Source organism: Aplidium turbinatum, chromosome 5, assembly GCF_918807975.1.
Source record: "Aplidium turbinatum chromosome 5, kaAplTurb1.1, whole genome shotgun sequence".
In the NCBI taxonomy this organism is placed as follows: domain Eukaryota; kingdom Metazoa; phylum Chordata; class Ascidiacea; order Aplousobranchia; family Polyclinidae; genus Aplidium; species Aplidium turbinatum.
The window spans coordinates 2899957-2924660 of record NC_137476.1 but is presented as its reverse complement, the minus strand read 5'-3'; the positions used below and the strand labels follow the sequence as shown (position 1 = coordinate 2924660).

Below are 24704 nucleotides of genomic sequence, written 5' to 3'. Positions count from 1 at the left end.
TTAGAGCTACTCACACATTTTCAACGTGATTGATGCTGAGGCAATGTGTGTGTTCAATTCGTATTTTTTCAAATCGCATTTGGTGTCGCTGTATTTTACTGTGTTACTGTCCACTTTAACTCGATAACAGTCAGCTGCAAACGTGAGTTAGCGAGCCCAACCTTTATGAATCCTTGGTTTGCAAAGTTTGCTGTTTGAAATGTAATTGTGTTTGATACCTTATATGTTGTTTGTTCTACACAACTGCGTGAGTGTGTTGATGCTTCTGCATTGCTGTGGAAACGTGTTTGCTGATTTGCAAAGTTGCATTTTGTGTTTCCGTATTTTACTGCGTAAGCGTTTATTTGGCGTTCTTATATGATCTGTCACAGCCTAGCCAAATGCCAAACTTGTTCTAAATATCTTCATCATCATCAAGTTTCTTCCTCTCGTCGAGGGTTGGAGGCAATGAGGCGCCAAGTTTCTCTGTTGTGAGATTTTTCTACTGCAGTTTTGTAATTAAGTCCTGACCAGTCTTCAATATCATTAGTCCAAATTCTTGGTGGTCTGTGCCCCTATTTCGTTTGCCGTTCTAAATATCTTATTTACGCTTAATTTTGCATTGTGTTCTGCTTTTGAACAAATCTTTTAGCTGTAGCATAACGATTCAGAAAGACTGTTTGGAAACGTTATGCATATATGGTGATTTTACTGATTGCATATCAAAGTTATTGCAAACCGTACATTCGAAATGGGTTGAAATACTTAAATGTTTTGAATGTGCTTGAAAATACACCATTCAGATTATTTGGAAAATCGAAATGATTTATTGCGATGTGTAAAAAATAGTGTTAGAATGTTTTCGCAATCTTAGCTATTTAACACTCCGCTTGTCAATAGCAAAAATGAGTTCCCCATCCCTACCTTATGAATCCCTGATTAATGCATAATTAACACAATAATAAAACATAACACAATTAAAACAAATTGCAACATCTACAGTACAATGCAAATAGATCGAACTTCCAAACACAAGGATTGGTATCTTTTGAATGAGGGAAACAAATTTAAGCAAGAACCTTTCTTTTCATCTCCGAAGCAATAAACAACTTTTAATCGTTTGTTTCAGCTGCCAGTCTTCTAGTTATTATAAATTTCACTCTACTTTTATTTTTTGTCATTAAACATTTTTCTACACCCTTTACATCGCAAACCTTTACAAGGCTAAATAGAAACTAACTTTAAGTGCAATTTTAAAATAAGGCATCAAACTCTGACCTGCCGATTCAAACATTTTGCCAAACTGGACATTCTATAAACTAAACATAAGCAACTTAAATCAGAAAAAAAGTAAAATCAAATCCAATATGCATAAAAACTTGATTTATTGTCAAAAATGCACAGAACAACAAAGATAAGTTTGAAATTAAAAAGTGGTTCCTTGATTTAGCAGCTCTTCGTTGACTGGACATTCTCCTTCGACGGAACTGAATTCTTTACTTGTGAAATTTTAACTGAGCTCTAGGAATTGCTGCCGAAAATAAAAAAGTTCATCTTTAAACTTTTTTCATTGTTATCTTATTTTTCAACAAATGATATGATGTTTTTCTAAAGCCGAAACTTTTCGATTCTCAGATATTGAGCTTCGGGGAATGAGAAGATAAAGATCTTATCACACTCAGCTTTCGTCGATAGCCAGTTACATCCTCAGGCTGCCTTTCCTTCAGCACTTACGCCAGTCCAGTTTATTACAGCCTGGTTAGAGTTAACCCGGATATCGAAACAGGTTCGCATTATTGGAAAGCCAACGCAAAGCAAATAATCTACTTACGGTTTCACACACAGTTTCGATATCTCTTTTTTTATCATCAGTATCCAATGGGAGTGTTAGTTTGGTGGTTCGTATGTTGGTTTGTGGTGCAGAGATTGGACGATTCTTCGCTTTACCATTTGAACGAATTTCACTAAACACACAAAACACATAAACTTCATAGAGCGCAGTGCTTGGCAAGTGAATGATTTCAAACGTGTTCGAAAACAGATATTAAGAGAGAGACCTTTGCCTTATTTATCCATTTAAGCTAAACTTTAATCACCAAACATAAACCTTGGATACATTACACACTTTATGTGGCATAGCTACTGCATCAAAGGCTGGTGGAGCAACAAAGCATTGGTTATAACGGTATTCTGAAACAAAAACTTACTACTCATTTTTGGTCATCATTGGTCTTGCCTTTTGAATAAACGTACGAAGCAATCCTTGTCGCACAATGTACATCAAAAACAAAAAGAAACCTGCATATAATAATAATATTCAACTGCTGCAGCACAAAACCTGATTAAGCAAAATTAACTAATCACATGACCACTTATAGCTTATCTATTAATAACTACTCTGAAAATATTTTGTTTACTAGAAAATACTGAATGCGTAAGTATTGTCGACACTTATTTGTTAGCTTACTTTAAATATTATCTTGTCTTGATCACGCCATTAAGCTTGCCTATTCTGGTTTCATCTTTTTTTTAGTCCCTGGTAGTTTATCATATTAATTTATGTTTTATTAATCAAAACTAAACAAACGCTAAACTGTAAGCTGTATTGGTATCAAGGATATTTTTATTATTTGCTTCTAAAAATTGTCAACATAACAATCATCCAGAAAGCGCTATAATCCATTATTTGAGTGAATTTTGCAAAAAATTTCCGAGGTAGCATGCTCCCGGACCCCCCTATAATACACGTGCCTTCGACACGCTCTAACTCCCCACCACTTTTATTGCTTCCCTTGCTCAACCCACCAGGATACGCCACTGCACATCTGGTGGCGATGTCTTAAATCAAATACTTTGTCGATCTCTTCAGTTCATCAAATATTTACTTCCCACTATTTTTTTCTGGCTACGCCACTTTTTGCATGGTTTGTCTAGTTGTAGTGTAAGTAGCCTCCTTATTAGTTAGCATTCTGCTTTGAATATAAATACACTACTAAGGCATATACACCAAGAAAACATTTTTCTTCTCAGTGCAGAAAGCAATATAAAAAAGCCAAAAAGCTCAAGCTTGCCCATTTTTGTAAGAAATGCTTATGAAGCTTCAAACACTTTAGACTAAAACAAAACTTAATTCACTACAATTATCATGAATTTAGAATCTTGTTTAGGCTTTTACCTTGTAGTGAATTCAAGATAGCAAATATGTAGGAAAATGTTAGTTGTACGGTTTCACTAGAGTCTGAAGCAAATACAAAGAATCCAAATATCCATATTCCACCAACAGTCAGGAAAAGTGTCCAAGAAAATACCAAGTTGCGTTTAACGTCAGACCTACCCCTGGAACTCTAAACAAATATTATTGATATGTCATGTGTAGCAATGCAATGTCAGCCCTCTTCCAACCATTACCAATATCAGCCCATTACCATACAATCGAAAGAACAACCAATTTTATATATTTTACCTTGAAAAGCAGATGCAAAATTTTTCCTTGAAAATGTGACTTGAATACGATTTATACTTGAATACTGTACGATTTTCAGATAATTGGATGCTCTTAGCATGAGGATAGCGTTAGCATGAGGCTGAAGGATACTTTTGGACTCACTGTTATCGGGACCCGAATATTTTCTCAACGGTACTGTGGATCAGCCTGAAGGTCATAGCAACATCTCCCAATTGCTGCAGCCAGCGCAATGTTCGTATCAGGGGCTATGAGATCCACGCCCTCAGAAGGTCGAAACACTGGACAGTGATTTATGATGTTCTGTGCTATTTGAGGTTTGCCGCAATCACAGGCTGGTGCGTCACACAAACCATTGCAAAACATATTGTGTTTGAAGCGACCAACACCAGTACGAAGGCGATTCAAAGTCACCCATTCTTTTCTTGGCAGGTCTGAGCCAGGTCGTATTTTAGTGTCCTGTGTGACTTGGAACTGATTGAGCTGTGAGATGGTTTCCCAGCAGTCTCTCCATGACTTCATAAGGTCGAAGTGATCTTCATGAAGCGCCACAATGTGCCAAGAAAAAGGGTGCCTGGAAGGCAGGCGTTGACGTGTGAGCTATTGTGCGTCAAAGACCACAGTGTGGAGGAGATGGCGATCATTGACCTCTGCCTTTATTGCGAGTCGTATGGTGGAATTCTCTCTGCGTAATTTTGGTAGGGCGATGCCTTTAGAGAACTGGTAATAAGCCTGTAAGAGTTAGACGCAGGTATCCAGTGATCATGCGCATGGTGTCGTTAAGGACGTTTAATTCTTTACAGGGTAGACAATTCTTGACAGAATGAAAGTATTTGGAAATCTTTAATAGCTAGTGTGGAAGCTACACCGCAAAGGTAAGCAAATCGCAAAAAAAAACATTGAAACTTTTGCTATGTATTTTAAATATATAATATACTTTATTTTAAATATATACTTTTAAATATACTGTTTGTTGCTTTTAGATAATATTTAAAAGGTGCTTATCTAAGGATTAATCTTGCCTCGTTGACAGCTTTTCGACCACAAGTCACTTTGTATGTTGTTACCACATAGACAATGAAGTTGAAACCCAACATGATGGAGCATGGTATTATTATTAAGTATTCAATCAAATCCAGAGATATCCAACATCTTAAAAATTATAATTCTATTGTCAATAGTATCCTGAGAGCTATAATATTTCAACAAATCAAATATAGGGTATTTTGCATCTGGAACGCTTTGATCTGTCAACAGCACAAACTCAGCACAAAAATAATATTTCATATTTCCTGATGTTGGTTAGAGGTTTGTACTTAAATCTTTAGTATCGTTGTTTTCCTTCTAATAGCTAGCTTACCTGGAAATTTTGTAAGGTTGTAAGCTGTAAGTTTATTCATAAAAAAAATTGATGCTTGTTTTGCGTGAAATTCGAACTTGGTAATAAGTAATAATTATATTCAAGCACCTAGTACAGCTCAGTCAAATCAAATTGCTAATTATGAAATTTCAAAAAGTACAGTAAAACAACAATTCTTCACTTATTCAAATCTTTTCACTTAAGCGCCCCGATAGCTCAGTTGGTTAGCGCGTGACTTCAGAAACGAAGAAGCTTCAAGATCAAGCGGCGCTGGTTCGACTCTCGGGGTGTGCGCTTGAGCACCGTATTTCAGGACTGCTCTCCATTCAGCGGCATCTAATGTATGGAATAATTCCCGGCAACAACACTTCAACAATCGGATACTTCGCTCTGTCAACCTCGATTACAAGCCTGCGTCAGTGATTCAAATCCTCTGCAAGTATGCGAAACTGGCAGGATTAAGCTTTGCAAGAAGCTTTCCCAGTCCGAGGATAAAGATTCAATCAAATAATCTCAGGATACCAAGTTTGCTTCGTGCAATTGCTGTTGTGTTTTCTGCTCATCCGATATACTGCACTATATTATGTTGCATTTAAAGATTCTATGTTAAATTCAGCGTTTTTCTTGCCTTAAATAATATTGTTATTAATCATAGCAATTGTAGTTTAACAGAGTTAATATGATTTCTTGTCAAATTGTTTTTCTATATTCGTTTTACATTGACAGGTATGAAAAAATGCAAAATTATATTGACTTTTCTGATATATTTCCCACCGATACTTTATAGCAGGGTATCGGGTATATAGCTGTAGAAGGGTATACGAAGGGTATACAGCTTAGATCTGTGATAGTGTAAGTCATAGCAGAGACAGCAAGTGGCATATTTTTGAACTTCTAACCGGACCTACTGGTGTGCGGTTATTACTCGCCAACCTGCTTTGTGATTTTGAAATAGATTCGCTCATTTTGGATGCGTGTGCCGGAGACCTAAGGGCTTCCAAGTTTCGTGACATATTCTAGATTGCAAAATTGGCATACTTGGCGTCGATTTTTGATCGTTTGAACCAAGTGAACATCAGTCTTCAAGTGAGAGGGGTGATATATTTCGGTCAACTAGCAAGATCAATGCGCTGAAGATGAAAATTGCACTCTGGAAAGAGAATGCTTTGTCGAGGAACTTCAATGACTTTCCTGTATTAAGTCAATACATGAAAGAGTCTAGCTGGGAGTTTGAGGACGTTTCTACTGAAGATAACTTGTTTGCCCTTATTGCTGGTCACCTGAAATTACTTGCCGACAATTTGACTACGTATTTTCCTGAAGATAACGACCAATGACTGGAAGCAAACTCGTGGGTTATCCAACCATTTAATGAAGAACCAACTGAGGATGAGGAATTACTGAAACTACGAGCTGATTTAAATCAAAAATACTCATTCCCAGAAGTGGATTACACACAATGTTGGGTTTCTCTTCTTGAATTCCCCGAATACAAAATCTCGCGCAAAAAGCCATTGATGTCTTGGTGCAGATGCCTACCACTTGTTTGTGTGAAGAAGGATTTTCCAGTCTTGTTGAGATCAAGCCAAACAAACGAAACTCGATACTTGACATCGATTCTTTAATGCGGGGAGGAATAAAAAAAGCTAACACCACGTTATGTCCAACTTGCCGAAACAATGCAACAACAAGCTAGCCATCAAATCAACTTCAATTTTGACGTTTTTTGCACTTTTGCATGCATAGTTTCTTTTGCCCAGTTGAAGACTACTATAACCACTTTAACAAACAATTAATTAATTATTAGTTTTTTTACTTCCTGTGCACAATTAAACATTGCTATTTGTGAGGTATTCGAAGTTATTAAAAATTGAAAAAAGGTGTACCACGGACAAAAAGGTTGAAGAGCACTGCTTTATAGTTCATTGTTATAAACCTGCAGTATTTCATACTTTTCTCACATTATCGCTTACCATTACAGTAGGTCACCGTCAATTGGCCAATGCTTGCATCATCATAATTGTAGACAAGTCCCTCTACACTATGGAGTGGTTTTTATAGCAAAAATCCTTAATCACTGTAAATGGCCCGTTGTCTGCACTTAATTGCGCTCACAAGCAGGACTTCCTGCCAAACCTCAAAGGAACACTTTTAAATTATTCTTTTCTTCTTTTTGTGCAACTCTAAGAGTTCAAGATGCATACCACTACATCTTGCAGGTTTACAATTTTACATATAAAATGGATTTGTTCCCGGTCTCATCATTAGTGCGTCCACTCCGGGAGCCGTCCACACACCCAAACACTCAGCAGGCACAATACACTTAGCCTACATGGAAAATACCTACCAGGGAGACGAGGGACTTTCTCTGACCGTCCTAGCTTCCTGTCAAACCTCAAAGCAACATTTTTAAGAATTGTTTTTTTACATAAGAAAATTTATTAGATGTCTCAGAGATATATCATTTGGTTTGTCTGATTCTGTTATTGCCAATTCTAGAATTTAAATATAACAATTAGATACGTACTGGTCGTTTACTTTCATGTAATTGTCAACGTCAATTCCAATCACTATGAAAACAAACACAACTGGCATTAACCAACCCCACAGACTTGAAATGGTTACCATCATCCGATTGGTCACGTTAGCTCTGGTGTACATCACCTGGAAATAGTGTCAACAAATGGCTATGTGTGTCTAGTTGACATGTTAAATAGTACCAAGACATGCTTTTGCTAAAATTTAGTTCACAGTTATGATATCTAACATTATGATTATAATATCTCGAAGCTGGCAACTGAAACATTAGATAAATTGTTGTTATATTTCACTGGCATAATTTTATTATCCAAGTTTCTCTTAAGTCATGGCGTTTCATTTACACGTTTTATTGGATATTGTTACCGACACAACCTACTACTATTCGGCAAGAATTGCCATGATTAATTATTTACAATGATTTATTTCTGAAGTAAACCTTAATTTTTGCTATAATAGATCCATTTTTTTCAAAATACAAACGAACTTACATGAACCATTGTCATGTAAATAATAAAAGCTTCATTTGTCATCCAGGCCATTGTGCTGAGTAAAAAGAAATGGAAAAACACAGCGACTGCAATGCAGCCTTCTTCAGAGGATAACAAATTCCAGCTGACTAAAAATGAGAAGAAGGTTGAGGCAAAGCAATGCCATGCATAGATTGGCCAGCAAGAAAGAAGATCGGAATTTTGTTCCAGTAGATGATGACCTGAAAAATGACGTCATTAGGAGCATTCTTAACACGATTCGTTTAAAAATAACACACAGAAAAAAACTGCAACAGTTGAATGGTAGCGCACGCCAATTCATAATAAGAGTGTTTTTTGACCTTTTACAAACTGGCTGTCACAAGGAACGTCTCCCTTGTTTCTGTGCGCGTAAAATCTAGTAGAGTAGTAGAGTAGAGCTAGCAGCTTGTCTCTGAGGGCGGGACTCGAGGCGCTAAAACAACCGACCAGTTGCAACCCTCATGACGGAAAGTAACGTCCGCCCCGTTAGCTCAGTGGTTACGCGCTGGGCTCAAGATCACGCGGTGCTGGTTCGACTCTCGGGGTGTGCACTTGAGCAACGCATTTCAGGACTGCTCTCCATTCAGCGGCACCTAGTGGATGGAATAATTTCTCGGCAACGGCACTTCAACAATCGGAAAACTTTACTCTGCCAATCTCGGTAACCGGCCCTGCGTCAAGAGCCTCTACAAGTATGCGAACAAGTACCAGGAATAACCTATCAAGGCTTTGTCAGTCCGAGGATAAAGATTCAAAAACCAAACCAAACCAAACCTATCGTGTTTATTACTCTTCCAATAAAACTATGATGATACACAACAAAAGATAGAATACTAAAGCTGTGAAGACACTTCAGGCGCCAACTGCTGGAAGTGTCTCAGCCGGTAGGGACAGACGTGCGCGGAGCAAGACGTCACCGATCGTCATTCAGTGATTTCGGCGGTAACAAGGCCATGTAGGGAGTTGGTATGATCATTGACCAAGCAATAGCAAAGTGCATCGCAGGATACTGGGCGCTTTCTGATCGTGTCTTACTCGTTAAATTAAATGCAAAGCCTTTCAATCTGTCAATTATACAGGTGTATGCACCAACATTATCAGAAGAACCTAAAGTTCTTGAAGAATTTTATCGTCAGCTAGACACCGCCAAACAACAATGTAAACAAATTGAAATTACGATCGCTATGGGCGATATGAGTGCAAAAGTAGGCGAAGGACGATATGGAGATGTCATCGGGCCATATGGCCTAGGTATCATGAATGAACCTGGCGAAACCTGAGCAAATTGGTGCAATGCGTACGAACAGACTGTAATGAACACATGGCTCCGTAATCACCCGAGAAGACTTTGGACATAGCGAAACCCCGCAGGCAATATCAAAAGCCAAATTGACTACCGTATATCACTATAAACGAACGTTTCAGAAGCACTCCCTCGAACTGTCGAGCGCATCCGGGCGCAGATTGTAACAGCGACCACAACCCAGTGATTGCCACGCTCCGGGTAAAACTACGTAAGAACTCAATAAACAAACAACAAAACTCTCCAAATTTAGACTACGAGCAGTTATTGTCAAACTCAGAATTACAATCCGACTACAACGTGGAGGTCAAGAACAGGTACGCTGTCCTGTGTGACTCAACTATGAATCAAGAAAGCTCAGACGACTTGCCTTCAAAGTGGACAGCTCTTCGTATTGTCATCACAGAATCGGCCGAAGCAGTTATACCGCACATAGCAAAAGCTGCCAATCAAGTATGGCTGACCGACGAAGTTCTAAAGCTCATGGATAAGAGAAGAGAATCGAAGAAAGGTCTAAAAAATTTCAACTCACTAAATAAGGAAATCGAAATTCGGTGTAAGCAACTGAAAGAGCTATGCGGAACCAACAGTGTGATGAGATTGAGCGTAGACCAGGGCTTCCCAAATTGGGGGTCGCGACCCCCCAAGGGGTCGCGTAACGAACTTCAGGGGTCGCAGAAAGTATACCAATTTGCACAAGGCACTGCATATTAACACTTCTGTGCGAAATGCTGGGACAGTTAGGTTAACTTTGTTAAGAGTCGTGCACTCAATAGGCTGCCCGTATTTTTGAAAATTTATGAGGTGAAATTAAATCGGAGTTAAAAACTCCTTAATCAATAAAAGGCATCCAGGTTTGGTAACTAAAAAAATTTATTGGTAGAGCTTTCGCCGCCATAAAGGCGGCTTCATCAGTACTCTGGAAAAGCACAAATAAAAAACATTAAAAAATAATTGTAAAAAATTATTAAAATGCAAAGTAACACTTGAAAAAGGCATCGTTTGAACCATTAATAAATGAAAATTTAAATTTATTAATGGTTCAAACGATGCCTTTTTCAAGTGTTACTTTGCATTTTAATAATTTTTTACAATTATTTTGTAATGTTTTTTATTTGTGCTTTGTTTGTTTGAAGCCGCCTTTACGGCGGCGAAAGCTCTACCAATAAATTTTTGTAGTTACCAAACCTGGTTGTCTTTTTATTGATTATTATACGTTTGGTTGAATCCTTATAATTGGATCCTACAATTATTCATGATTAGCAATTCTCAAAACACCGAGAAGCCAGAACTGAGGTTTAGAGTCTGCAGAATCATTTTAATACTATAAAAACTACTTTACTGCATCGTGAAATGAGGTGGCCTTCAAAAGTCAAAGCTTTAAAATGGCTAGCCAATTAACGTTGAAAACCGAAATAGTGATCTTTCCAACAAAATAAAATTCAGTCTTGGTCCACCATTTTCGCAATAACATTAGCTTTTGAAATAATGCCAAATGTCAGATTTGCTTGAAAAGCTAAACGAGTTTAATTTGTCCCTCCTAGGAGAAAACATCAATATTTTGCATTGAAATTTAAAATTGATGCGTTTAGCAAAAAAAAAATTGTTGTATCTAGGCTTACACCTGGTGGTTGAAGATTTAGATTAAGTGAGCGGAAAGGCAAGGAAGCCAATCTTCATGTCCACCTTCAGGCACGCCTTTAACTGTTTGAAGGTTGGGGGGGGGCTGTCAATTCAACTTTTTTGAATCAACAGTTGTATCTCTAAAACCACTGAGGCTGCGACTATGAGATTTCTTGACTTTTCCTAACTTTCATTCACCTCTATTGAGCTGAAATTTTGAGCGAATAAAGGTTATAAATTGAGAGATATAAGGCATTTTTCAGCACATCCTCTGAAATATTTCATATTCTATTGTTCAAAATTTTCCCACCAGCTGGATGAAAGTAATTAATTTGGCCCATGTCTCGTTAATCCTAACTGCTTCACAGCGTGAAGGAAATTGACAGTATGCGTGGACCTTTTGTTCTCACCACGGCTTATAAGCGACGTCGATACAAGAAAAGCTTCAACTTTGATACGATGAGTTACTGTCGCTTGCGGTTGAAATTGTGTAAAATTAAACATAAGACTTGGTGCCAATGCATCTAGAGCGAGAATAGTTTTTCGCAGACAATTATGTCCTTTCAATCAAACAAAGCATAGGCTACAACGTTATTGCCTACTATAGAAGCTGCTCTGTAACATATTATGATTTTGGTTTCAAATCTTTCCTTTTGTCCGACACACTATCAAAAGCAGAAAAGGCGTAAATGTAGTAAAAACGAAGAATTCTGGCATGCGGAATGTGTTGATGTTGACGACCATGCAACCTCTATTGGGGATTACCAAGGATGACGGCAAAAAGAAGCCAGGCTTGTATAAGCTTTACGACTTCACAAAGGGTGGCACCGATATCATCGACCAAAGGATGGGTTGGTTCATTCACGTGCAAAGCGAAGTCCCCACGGTGGACAACTACTGCGTTTGCTTATTGAGAAGGTGCCAAAGCCACAAAAAATAAACTACCAAAAAACCGTGGCCAATGTCAATGCTGTGAAAAGCCTTTATGCCCTGCACATTCCATACGAGTATGTCAAGTTTGCTTTTGCGCAGAATAAACTATTTGAATGATTGCGGTTTTATAAACTTTGGCTTCAACCACAGCCTAAATGAAACGCGGAGCTCAATGAGAGATTTTCTTTTTTTCCTTTTATTAGACAGATAGCTATTTTTACGTTGATTCAACATATCAAGACGTTGAATACTTGTAAACATGTGCGGTTTTGCAATTAGATTGCTTATCAAAATCATCTATCCTTTTTTGTATAAAAAGTGGGTCATAAAACTAATCGTAATACTCGATGTAAAATTCAGCATTTTTATATGCTGAAACAGTATTGTATTCATATTTTATAAATCCATTTTCTATTTAGAAAATATCAATATAATGCGGTTTGAGCATAGCTGAATTTTAGCACGGATACAACGACTGATTTTATGACTTTTATACAAACAAGGACAGAAGAGAAGTAATCTAATTGCAAACCCGCGCATGTTTACATCGTCTTGCAATGTTGAATCCACGTCGAAATGATTGTATTAGCGTTGTATTCAATTTCTCGTATTATCGAACTGTAAATGTGCAGCCACTTGTAATTTCAATGTGCCTCATTGCATATTCTTAAATATTTCTGAATTTGTGTGTACATAACCTGACAGAACACAGGTTGCTTTACCATTGAATCAAGTTGAAAAACGTTGCTGCAAGAGCCTTGTGCCAATTGCTGCAGTCCGGCATTGCTGTAACCAAATCAAAATACTTATCAATATTTTGCTGCCAAACTGACATTTTTATCGCATAAACGCCCATTAGGCAAAAAAAAAAGGCAGCTAATTCTTTGTAAAGTATTTCTCCAGGTTCACAATGATTTGACGCATAATAAATACTACTTTGAATAAATCTAAATATTGTTTGGATTTTAGTGTGTGGCATATGAATCTTAGAGAGCTTATTGAATCCACAAGAAAATGACCCGAGGCATTACAGATTTTCCTTTTGATGAAAAGCGTTGTGACGTTCTGTTAATTAATGAACCGTAACTGTTTTATTTTGAATTTCTTTCTGACTTCTGTTTATGTAAAGCATCATCGACTTTATCGGGTAATCTTACTCCTAGTACTAGCCTTGTATGTAGCCGAGTTCACATTGAACTTACATTGAGAGACGCTGTTGCAACTACAATACATTGCATTTAAACCGCTTTTTTTGTTGCATGATCTTCCATTCGTTTCGTGGATTACATAATAGTATTTGATAAACGCCACCCTGCTTCTTCAGCTGGTCTACATTTGTTAATAAAGCGTAGGAGTTGCTGTTCTTGGAACCGAGGTCACAAGATCATAATCCAAATTGGTGTGACACGCGTTCAGAAATCTCATTACTGCATGTAATTGATGAAGCATTGTTCTTTTAGTCAAGAAGCGAGCTTTATTTTGAGCGTGGGAAAAGTTATTATTTTGCATGAAAAATATAGATTCAAATTGAGATTATGTAAAAAAAATTTAATCACAACATGGCAATGCATGTTCTTCATTACTCTACCAAAAAATAATGTGTAAACTCACGCTACAATTGCTTTAATCGCAAAATAATCCAAAAGTCATAAGTCACCTCAACATTTCAACGTCTATGAGCAGTTCTAAAATTCACATAGGTTTAATTTTCGGATATGCTCAGCGTGAATAATTTTACAAAGTGAATCCCAAAGTTTGAAGCCGTACCTTAAAAAATAACAGAGATATCACTCCTAAAGCATAAGAAGAATCGACAGCCCCCCCCCAAACTGAGCAAGACTCCAGGGAGCCCAACCTCGTAAGGGTTAAGTGTCCTGTTAAAGACACAGCCGCATGCTCATGAGCGGTGTCAAACCGGCGCCTTTTCGATTGCCGTTCCAGTGCTCTCACCACTCGGCTATGCAGCCGACTGGCAGCAAAAAATTGAACAACTGGAAACCAAAACTTAAAAAAGATCTATCTGAAATGTTCTCACTTCGCCTACCGTTCCAACCTAAGCAACATTGAAACCCTCTTGAGACCAGCTTTAACTAACATTGGGCCACGAGTGGACTTGCTTTGTACCAGAAGGCAGTTACACCCATCACACTGAATAAATGTGTTTGTTTTTTGTTTTGTTTCCAGTAGGCTACCCAGTACCCATAGGCTTTGTTGTGATGGTCAGAAATAAATAAAAACAAAGTGAATTACTGAATTGTGTGCCGGCAAATTGTTTTTGGTTTTGGTTTGATCTAAGGAAGCCTTTCAATTAACATTTCGCACTATTCGTCATTTTAATCGTAAGGGGTTGCGAAAAATTTTTGGAGATTAAAAGGGGTCGCGAGCAAAAAAGTTTGGGAAGCCCTGGCGTAGACCATCCATTGCTCACATCCAAGTGAAGAAGATGCAAAAGAACTCTGTGCACTCATGCACAAGCTGCATCAAAACCAAGAACGGATGGGCTGAATATATCATGGGCTGAAATCTTCGAGAGATGGGATGAATATATCAGGGACTTGTTCGACGATGCTCGTGGAAACAAACCAGCGATATCGAAAGAGATGGATGGACAACCGATTCTAGAAAGTGAAATACGTCATGCTATAACAAAAGCCAAATTGAAAAAAGCTCTAGGACCTGACGCTGTGCACACAGAAACCCTTAAGGCTTTAAACGATTTTGGAATAAAAAAGTTGACTGAAATTGCGATTGGGATTTATGACAGTGGAAAAATTCCGGAGGACCTCATAAAATCGATCGTCATCACATTACCAAAGAAGCCCGGGGCGATTGATTGCGAACTACATCGCACAATCAGTCTAAAGTGTCATGTCACCAATATTTTTTTGACCGTTTTACTCCATCGACTACGCAAATGTATCAATACCGAAATCTCAGATGTGCAATGCGGATTTGTGAAAGACAAAGCAATTAAAAACGCCACATTCCTAATCAGAACATTTGCTGAGATGTCGATAGAACACAGTGAAGACCTGTAACTCTGCTTTATGGATTACAGCAAAGCTTTCGACCGTGTTAGACATGAGCCACTTATGGAGATGCTTGATAGTTTAGACACAGATGGTAAAGACCTCGGACTCCTCAGAAATCTCTACTGGGATCAGCAGCAGTCCGGATGATGGCGAGTTGAGCAAGTGGACACAAATTCGGAGAGGTGTTAGACAGGGGTGCGTAGTCTCAATTGATCTTTTCTCACTCCAAGGCGAAATGATCTTGCAACATCTAGATGAAGAAGAATGCGTCTCGGTAGGCGAAAACACTTCAACAACATAAGATACGCAGACGACACAGTACTAATCGCTACATCACACTCCGGATTACAAAACTTATTCGACATAGTCATTAAGTAAAGTGAGAACCTTGGATTTAATTTGAATGCAACGAGAACCTTCTGCATGACTATCTCATCAAAGGAAATAACTCCAGTATGCGCAATCAAAATACAGAATACAACAGTCTCACAAGTAAATAGTTTCAACTGTCTGGGTTCTATAGTCATGTCGAATGGTCGATGCTGGAGAGTTGTAAAATCAAGAATTGCACAATAGGGTGGCTCGTTTTTGAACTTTTTTTTTTAATTCTCTCAGGGTAGTGGGAAAATGGTGCCAATGAGTGATAAAACGCTCAGGACAAAATTTGAGATTCATAAAAAATTGTCTTCAGCCTCCTCATGGGGCCCAAAAATCGAAAAATGGGGTCAAAAACGCATTTTTTTTCAAAAATATTTTTAGTTTGGGTAGATACAATATTGTTTAGATGTATCTAATTAGCCTAAGAAAAAAAATTGGAGTCATTTGAACTATTTCTACAGCTTCCTCACAGCTTCTGAAAATTTCCATTTTGCTGAAAATTTCGCATTTTTGTGGGTGGTTACATGATACATAATTGCGTTAGACATTTTGCCAGCTATAAAACGTCATTGTATTTCTCTTTATAGACCTTCCCTGAGCTGTTGCGCCATTTTTTAATGAAATTGGGTTGATTTGGTAGGAAAAGTGACGTCTTTTATTTGAATTTACGTCACTGGCGAAGTTTGTAGTTATGTAACCACAAACAAAAATGCAAAATTTTCAGCAAAATGAAAATTTTCAGAAGCTGTGAGGAAGCTGAAGGAATAGTTCAAATGACTTCAATTTTTTTTAGGTTAGTTAGATATATCTAAACAATATTGTATCTACCCAAACTAAAAATATTTTTGAAAAAAATTGCGTTTTTGACCCCATTTTTCGATTTTTGGGCCCCATGAGGAGGCTGAAGACAATTTGTTACGAATCTCAAATTTTGTCATGATTCAATTTGGGTAGAGAGGTAACTCTTTTAAACCATAAACAGACATAACTAAGCAACAACACTACATTTAACATAATAACAACAAAAAACAACAAGCGAACGTTTTCGGCTAGTCATATAGCCCTTCATCAAATCTTTAAACCCAGGGCTCAACAGGCAATTATTTGCTTGCGGAGCTTCTTACCTTTTAACAGTTTTTTGATTAAATTATCACGTCTTGTGCTTTTCGCATTACTTTGTTTTGTGCCACTATCTCTTGTGCTTCTGTCTTTCTTGCGTAATCTGCCTGAGTCCTTGTCTGAACAATCAATTAATTTTACCTCTGAAATACTTGACCCGTTGCGCTGTGTAATTTTCAGTTATCATTTTGTGTGAGCGAGGCAGTTTCTCAAATGTTTAGATTTGACCATATTTTTGCTGTGATACTATATGATTCTTTAGCATTTCTTTCAATAATGTATTTTTTCTTATAGGCTTGAAAAGGGCTATATGACTAGCCGAAAACGTTCGCTTGTTGTTTTTTGTTTTTATAATGTTAAATATAGTGTTGTTGCTTAGTTATGTCTGTTTATGGTTTGTCATGATTGTTTTCTCACTCATTGGCACCATTTCCCTACTACCCTGAGAGAATTTAAAAAAAAAGTTCAAAAACGAGCCACCCTATTGCACAATCCACACAAGCTTTCATCAAAATGGCCAAAATACTGAAATCTAACTTAATCTCCCTAAACCAGTGGTTCTTAACCTTTACTAACCTGCCGAACCCTTACGCTAATCTGCAACCTTTCGTTGAACACCAAATTTTCGCTGAGTCACAAAAACAAAAATCTACCACAATTAAAAGATATAACATTAAAAGATTATTGTATCAATGGGACTTCAGTTGTTGGTTTTCTGTGACCAATTGTGCGATTCGAGGCTTTGTCTCGGAAACAGCAATTCTCATGTCATTTTCGCATGCAAGCCGGTTTCGGTTTTTTGCTTTAACATCCACCAGAATAGAAAACGCATGCTTGCATACATAAGTGGTTACGAATGGCATGAGAACTTCAAGGGTAACTTTTGTAATAAGAAGATGACTTTCCATTTGTTGGCACCAAAACGTTTGAAAATTTGTTGTGTTGAAGTTTCTTATTAGCATCTCGCTTTCTTGAATCTCGATAATACCATCCAAGTATGGACTGTTTATAGCCAGTCGTATCTGCTGTTGTTGAAGCAAATTGAAGATAGAACTAAATTTCCTTAAACTAAGTAAATTTCCTCAAAAGTGAGATCCCTGCTTCTGCCGTTCCATGCAAAAACCAAACGTGAGGAAATTCATGTTTTGATAAAATGAAGTTTTTCTTACCGATTGTTTTTACAATGCTATACGTAAAATTTTTTTTGCATTCTGTGTGACATTCAGATGTCATCATTACAGCACGCTTCAAACACACAGATGTTTATTTACCATCACGAAAGCCGCAATCAAGTTTCGACTGGACAACATTTTCCAAAAATAGTCGCTAATATACCATTCAGTAGGCCGTGTGTTATTGTTTCAGAGGACGCTTACGCCGAACTCCTGAAACAGCTTCGTCGAATCCCAGGAGTTCGATCGAACCCTGGTTAAGAACCACTGTTTAAACACAAGAATAAGAATTTTACATGTGTAAATTTGGTCAGTTCTGCTTTATGGCTGTGAATCCTGGACTGTAAGCCCACACATGGAAAAGAAGATCAACAGTGCTGAAATTTGGTTGATTCGAAGAAAGATGGGAATTAACTGGATGGATAAGATCACTAAGGAAGAAGTGTGGAGATGCTTTGGGTGCGCCCCTGGCGTCCTCGTCACAACTATCAAAAAAGGCACATGACATTTATCGGGCATGTCTACCGCAAACGCGTAATTGAACACTCGGCAATGATGGGGCGACTTCCTGGTCAGAGGTACCGGCGGCGTCCATGTTAGGTAATCTTCAAAATCTTTCAACATGGACAAACCAAAATTTTGTAAACCTAATTAGAATTATCGACAATCGATCGTTGTGGAGGCTCACGGTAGCCGACGCCTTATTCAGACATGGCCGATGATGATGATGATGATGATGCATTATGTAAATTAAAAACGAATAAACAAACCGAATGATAGAAACGCAAATATTTGCAAAGCTTAAATAAAGGGTAGTAAAACAAATTAGAGAACGACATAATTTTCCAACAATAATAATGATGCTTGTTTTATACAACGCTGTATCAATCACAGTATGCGTTGATTCTCAGCACTTTACAAAGCAGAACAATGCAAATTTCAGGTCATGAAAAGCAAAAAGTTTGGTAGGAGCCTTGTGACCAAAAAAAAAATATAACAGATTAATTTCAGTTTGGCCATTTTTGCTGGTTGTGTAGCCTAATGATGGATTTGTTAATAATTAATTACTATAATAACCGTTTAAGAGATTTTTACAGCTAGTTTCAGAATGACCAGGCGATTCTCATGCTATAATTTATATTCAGTTTTGACCTATTTGATAATAGCCAACTTGATGGTGAAACAGGCTGTGGAAGGGTAAGCGCTTTAATAGAGATTCTCTCTTGTATTTCATTATGGGATGCAAATATATTTACTGTAACTTTAAATAATACTTTACAATATTCTATAATATTTTCATGAACAAATTTTCAATAAAAAGAAATCTCACTGCACATTAACCGAGTTAAATCAGCTTATGTTAAGATACCAATGCCATGATAAGTCAATTGTTCGCCTACCAAACGAACTCTTACCTCACAAACGCGAATATGATTAAGGTCAAGACTAAGCAAGCACTTGATATCGAAGATCCAATCAAAGTTATCCAATCCAGTGGAGCATTGTCAACATCATCAGAAGGAGTCTGAGGAATAAATATGTTATTTATACTAACTTATAAGTTAGCCTACATTATTTAAACTTATTTGAAACAACATGGAAAGATCATAAACAAAGTCAAACTTATAAAAATTTAAGTTTCAAAAAAACATGGCTACAAAGACATGGTTTTAACTTTGGAAAAAAGATAAGCACGAATCGTTTAAATCAATTAGGTCTATCCATGATTGACTGTTCTTCTAATTCAACACTTTCAAAGTAGTGCTCACCAATCTCTGAATTTGATGGTATGACTGAAGAATAATTTACTCAAGAAATACTATAGATGCTAGTTATTCAGAAATGAAGTGTCACCACTTCTGATGCATGTAATTGCATGTTTTTGTCAACAATGATGACATATATACATATACACTCAGTTTCAAACATAAATAAAATGAGAAAATAGTAAAAACATGGGAAACTTTGTGCGCCGTGCATGGTATGCGATGACATGTTAGAAGTAGAACAATAATAATGTTCTGATAGGTTTCATGCATCCAAGCGGTCCAGCGTCTTTTTCTTACTATGACAACAAACATTTTTAATTTTCATCGACCATGTGTTATGTACCCAGGGTCGTTGGAAGAAAAATTGGATCCAGTACAAAAAAGACGCCCGAGTCCCCTCAAACAAAAGACATCTAACGTTAAAAACACAATCTAAACTTACAAATAATGTTGCAAAGTTTGTGAGATGGTTAAAGATGCAATACACTCCTAAATCGGAAGAGTTTGTTTTTCCTCCTTCGTTTGTCCACATCTGAGTTGCTTCATCCCAAAATACGCATTCTGTATTGGCAGCTTCTAGTTCAGTGTCATCCTAAAAGTATTTACATGGGTTTAAGTTAAAAATGTTGTATATCCATCTGTGAAACGGTTGTTTTACATAATATTAGCTGTCAAAAATTATAGAGGATTATGTAGATTTTAATAAAATTAAGCGTTTTGTCTTGTGCATTTGAACAAACATTTAAATAAAGATTTGAATAATAAACACTTGAACCTATCACTATATAGCTTTTCGATGCACCATCGGCCTATCAGTGGAGTAAATTTACTTTCAAAATGCAATCAACTGAATTTATGCAATTGCACTCTAGGTTGTGAAAACGAAAACAAAAATAATATTTTACTTGTGGGTTGCTATCTTTACTCTCCGAATAACAAGAAATGAGTTAAAATCATAATTTACCTTTCGAATATAGGAGAAATAAAGCTCTATTGGAGTTTTAAGATTTTTCACGTCATTATTTCCAACAATTGTAGCTGCCAGAATAACTTCTGAATTGACAATTCCACTTTCCGATTGTTGGATGATCGAATTGAAAAGAGAATCATCAAGAAACGCATAAAAACTAACACGACTTTCTGTTGACAACATAAAAGTTAAGAAGCACGTATGGTTGCTACAGTATTCGCTTTCCAGTTTATTTGAAATGTGCTAACGTCAAACTAAACTTCAAATTTAAATTGGAAAATCTATCTATTTGCAAAATTCAAAAATTATAATCCCCACGCGACTTATATTGAAAACGTCATATATTGTACGATACCAAGTCGAAATCAACCAAACATTTAATAACTCAACTCCTACCAAAAATTAATTTGTTAACTCAGCCTTTTACTTAATGGAAAACCCATTTTGTTCTAAATCCCATCTTCAAACGACAAAATGCTAAGCACTGAAAAGTTTTATAAAATGTTCCTTCTTTGGTTTAAATTGATTTTGAATTGAAAAGATGCAAGCACAAAATACAATTTTAATGCGATTTAGAATAAAAAAAAACATGTCCGCTGGTAATAAAGACTACAACTTGCAAAAGTCTAAGAGGGAACTAGCCTATATTGCAGTAACTACCGTAGTAGTAAAGAAAGTTAGTGCTCAGGGTTATGTTTTGTTGAGGTAGGCTCAATACCTGGACTTTTGTTGATAGCCTCATCTGGTACATATACAGACGATGTAAAGTTTCGTTTTGAGGGCTTCATTTCAAAAATAGTTAGTTGATCTTCTCGAAAGCCAAAGTAACTTGGTATTGGCAGAGCATTGAATACGTAGCCAATTCCCGGTTGCTGTATATCTGTAACATTAAAAACAACAGCTGTATGTAAGCTGTACCTTCTAATAACTGAAGAAAACCTATCACAAGAAATCAGAACTTGAAGAAGACGAGGTGGACAGAATTGCCTTTATATTTGTTTGACTAAAATAATAGGTTCATGCAAATAGACATCACGATGTGGTAAGTAGTAGACTACACTGCCGTTTACTTGATGGTAGTCTACTGTACTTCATCAGTTTTTTATTGACTACTGTTTGCAGTAGTCTACTGGTGTGTGCTCCATCTTTTGGTAATGCCTCTATTTTTATAGGGGAGATCAGGGATCAGTGGGACAAAATAGCTGTTTTTGAAAGGTCTAATAATTTATGAACAATGTGTACCAGATCACATTTTTCATAAAGCTTCACATTTTGCTCACACCTTCAAACATTTCAACAAAAAAGTTTGATGTTTTGATGTTTATTTTTAAGTTTTAAATGCCATCCCATTCGAAATATTTTTGCCTCTCGGTCCAAAACTTGAAAAAAATTAACTTTGCAGTTTTTGGTAAATAATAGAACAAGTTATAAAAATTAACTCAACATGACATATATATTTCCTACTACGTCATTGGTAAATCAAAAACAACAAAGGAAATCTGACCACTCATGTTTACTTCAACAAGTGAAACTCTTTATGATGTCATGATAGAACTACAAAAAAATTGCCATCAAACTATTTCAAACGACATTGACCAATATCTTGGTTAAACAGGCAGAAGTTTCAGTCATTATACAGTAGTTCATCACAGTTCAAGAAAACTGTAATGTCCTACTGGTAAAGCGTCCCACTGGTCAACGATCTCTCCTACAAAAGACTTGTATTGTTGAAATGGGTTTATAAATTTATCTTGAGCAAGATTGCGTCATCTGGTAAGTAGGTTATTTAATTGGTTGTAAAATATTAGCTGCAAATATAAATCAATATTAAAAACCACTTAGATATCATGGCCAACTCTTGGCTTTGAAAATTACGTCGCTTTAACCTTAATCCTTAGAAGGTTGGGCTCCTGGAGTCTTGCTCAGTTTGGGAGGGGGCTGTCGATTCTTCTTATGCATTAGGAGTGATATCTCTGTTATTTTTTAAATATCCCAAAATTAAAACTATGTGAATTCTAGAACTGCTCATATGCGTTGAAATGTTGAGGTGACTAATGACTTTTGGATTGCTTTGCGATTAAAACAAATTTTGTGATTAAAATTATTTTTACATAATCTCAATTTGAATGCATATTTATATAAATTAATTACTTTCATCTAGCTGGTGGCAAAATTTTGAACAATAGAATATGAAATATTTCAGAGGATGTGCTGAAAAATGCCTTATATCTCTCAATTTATAACCTTCATTCGCTTAAAATTTTATCTCAATGGAAGTGATTAAATGCTAGGCAAAGTCAAGAAATTTCGTAGTCGCAGCCTCAGTGATTTTAGAAATACAACTGTTGATACAGAAAGGTTGAATTGACAGCTCCCCCGCCCAAACCTTCAAAGGGTTAAAGTGCGGATGGCCACAATAGTTGGTTTCGATACCGCAGCTTTTTATGGCGCATTTAATTTTGATTCAATGTATTGGCCTTGATAAGTCTCAAATTGCACTAAGTTTTCGCACTACGGAGAGTATGATGGCCAGTTCCTTTCTCTCGGTCACCCAATTTATTACACTCTAGGTAGAGATGAGCGGTGTTTTCAACAACCAGTTGAAGCCGGAATCCACCAGGTTTGTATTATTTTGATATTAGCTTGTCAAATAAAAAAAGGTTTTTTTTATTTGAGCTACAGTAATAACCTACACGTCAGCACAGCAATGAACTAGAAATGGTTGCACAAATTTTGGGAGGCTATTACGTGCTACAATAATTGAGTGGATGGAACATTCTCTATCTGGCGTAGAAGAAAGTCTTCTTAGCATAGAACGAAAAGTAATTGGCTATTTAGAACTTTTGAAATCATAGCCTCGATTACAAAATCCATTTAACATTTTATTCATCTGTAACTTTCACAGTTCCTTTGAGCTCTCTGTTCTTTTGTTTAAGGTAATAATGCCGCATTTCATAAATATTTTCCCAGTCAGATTAATTTTAGAAATAATTTATTTATTCAACTTTTTACTTTTTGAATGTATTTGCGCAACTGCAAATCCAAGTGACGCTGAAACTTCTTCATATTTTTCTCCATCCTCTAATTCCACGTTTTCCCCGACGGCATCAAGTATGCCCAATATCCTAAACAATGTATTGCTTGGTTGCTTTCAGATAATCCACAACACAACTGTACACCATGTCTGACCTACTTCAATTTTTATTTAAACTAAGGATGCTTCTCTATAATAATTAGCTTAATTATAATTTTCAATTTCAATAATAGATTATTGTAATTGAAACCAAAATGTCAAGCGTTCTTCAACTCACTTGCTCGTTTCTTCACTTTTCTGTAATTCCTCTTCAGACACATTAAGTAAGTTTCCAACAGTTTGCACAACAGAAGATGCTGTCTAACAATAATTAAATGCACAAACTACATTTGGTTGTACCACAAAAAGTGCAAACATAAACATAAAATAAGACTTTAGGAAAAAAGTGTAAGTAAATGATTAAAATAAGTTTGTATTTCAAAAAATTTTTGTTACTCATATTAATATAACTTAAGGCTATACTTGCAATTTGATTTATACGTAGTTCTAGTTCGTTCATAATACTTTTCATGCAGTTTCTGAGATTAAATCAAAACCTTCTTTAAAAACAATGATACTTCTTGTACCAAGTTTGTATCATCTAATTAATGTGTAGTTATAACCAGTTGCTTCTTGTTTTGAGTGCTATGTATGTTCGAAATGCTCTTGATGCAATTTCAACCTTTCATGAGAACAATCGTACCTCTTGCTCCAAATTCGATGTATTTACCACTGTTTCCAAAGCAACCAAAGCTGAAGACACGTTTTCAGCATTTAAGGTTTCTGGTTCAGAGGACAGAACTTGCAAATCGTTTACAACATCTAGACGCTTTTCAGGAGTTGTAATGGTGATATTCTCAAGATCCTGTGATTCCAAAAAGATATTTATTGCGACGTACCATAGCCTAAGCAATGCTGCCGTCTCAAGGTAAAGCGACGTAACTACAGATTTTTGATTTTCACACTTTTTATTGTTAAACGCTCCGCAAAGACTATATTTTTCTTCCAGCAAAGACTCAACAGCGTAATTGCAGTAGTTTGCGAGATATTTGTTGGTAAAACGACGTAACTACATGTAAAGATGATATATGCAAAGCCAAAACGACGTAACTGGCAATTACGTCGTTTTACTATAGAATCTAGAGCAAATAATCCCAGTTACGTCGAATTGCAGTAGAGTCTAGAGTTAATCCCAAATTCTCAATGGGGTGTCAGTCTCTGCCAAACAAGGCCAATTGTTTCGCTCGTTTTGTATTGATAAATGAGGTTAATCTTTTGTTAATGGGTTGACTTTGCAGCCTCTGTACTCAAACAGTAAACACTCTTCATAAAGCGCCTTGTAGCATCATTTTAGTGAACAGAATCAGCAGTTTGTGGATGGTTCTCATAGAGCCCAACTCTCCAAGGCAGTCCCGCGTGTGAAGCTTGCTGATATGAGTGCCATGCTGTTCCAGAGAGGATCGAGGTCGATTAAGTACAA

At 36.7% G+C, this 24704-nt stretch overlaps 3 protein-coding genes and 1 long non-coding RNA gene across 4 annotated transcripts; 1 reads left to right on the top strand and 3 right to left on the bottom strand.

Moving 5' to 3' along the window:
• Window positions 1-1184: 1184 nt before the first annotated feature.
• Window positions 1185-3540, bottom strand: LOC145769969 (uncharacterized). Its single transcript, XR_014289119.1, has 4 exons — window positions 3155-3540; window positions 2187-2277; window positions 1811-1943; window positions 1185-1510 (listed from the first exon to the last, which is right to left on the bottom strand). It is a non-coding gene; the product is annotated as an uncharacterized LOC145769969 (long non-coding RNA).
• A 797-nt stretch (window positions 3541-4337) lies between these two features.
• On the bottom strand, window positions 4338-7952 carry LOC145770065 (uncharacterized). Its single transcript, XM_082581654.1, has 3 exons — window positions 7832-7952; window positions 7330-7466; window positions 4338-4594 (listed from the first exon to the last, which is right to left on the bottom strand). The coding sequence occupies exons 1-3, from the start codon at window positions 7880-7882 to the stop codon at window positions 4444-4446; spliced, it is 339 nt and encodes a 112-aa protein (XP_082437780.1). The 5' UTR covers window positions 7883-7952; the 3' UTR covers window positions 4338-4443.
• Window positions 7953-8820: 868 nt separating this feature from the next.
• LOC145770229 (uncharacterized) lies at window positions 8821-14749 on the top strand. Its single transcript, XM_082581825.1, has 3 exons — window positions 8821-9103; window positions 9436-9666; window positions 14187-14749. The coding sequence occupies exons 1-3, from the start codon at window positions 8821-8823 to the stop codon at window positions 14747-14749; spliced, it is 1077 nt and encodes a 358-aa protein (XP_082437951.1).
• Window positions 14750-17601: 2852 nt separating this feature from the next.
• LOC145770228 (adhesion G-protein coupled receptor G5-like) lies at window positions 17602-20939 on the bottom strand. The gene is made up of 5 exons (XM_082581824.1): window positions 20870-20939; window positions 20146-20321; window positions 19624-19773; window positions 18828-18937; window positions 17602-17665 (listed from the first exon to the last, which is right to left on the bottom strand). Exons 1-5 carry the CDS (start codon window positions 20937-20939, stop codon window positions 17602-17604), a joined length of 570 nt encoding a protein of 189 aa, XP_082437950.1.
• Window positions 20940-24704: the final 3765 nt, after the last annotated feature.

Excerpts from the sequence above, each read along its gene's own strand:
- LOC145770065 (XM_082581654.1), bottom strand. The coding sequence starts at position 7,882 with ATGGCCTGGATGACAAATGAAGCTTTTATTATTTACATGACAATGGTT. Across the intron at positions 7,467-7,831 it reads TTTACATGACAATGGTTCAT|GTGATGTACACCAGAGCTAA; the intron begins GTAAGTTCGTTT and ends CACTATTTCCAG. Across the intron at positions 4,595-7,329 it reads TACATGAAAGTAAACGACCA|ATGTTGGATATCTCTGGATT; the intron begins GTACGTATCTAA and ends ATAATTTTTAAG.
- LOC145770229 (XM_082581825.1), top strand. The coding sequence starts at position 8,821 with ATGATCATTGACCAAGCAATAGCAAAGTGCATCGCAGGATACTGGGCG. Across the intron at positions 9,104-9,435 it reads CATCGGGCCATATGGCCTAG|AATTACAATCCGACTACAAC; the intron begins GTATCATGAATG and ends TGTCAAACTCAG. Across the intron at positions 9,667-14,186 it reads GAGAAGAGAATCGAAGAAAG|CTGCATCAAAACCAAGAACG; the intron begins GTCTAAAAAATT and ends CTCATGCACAAG.
- LOC145770228 (XM_082581824.1), bottom strand. The coding sequence starts at position 20,939 with ATGAAGCCCTCAAAACGAAACTTTACATCGTCTGTATATGTACCAGAT. Across the intron at positions 19,774-20,145 it reads ATTTCTCCTATATTCGAAAG|GATGACACTGAACTAGAAGC; the intron begins GTAAATTATGAT and ends AAATACTTTTAG. Across the intron at positions 18,938-19,623 it reads CAAACTTTGCAACATTATTT|ACTCCTTCTGATGATGTTGA; the intron begins GTAAGTTTAGAT and ends TTTATTCCTCAG.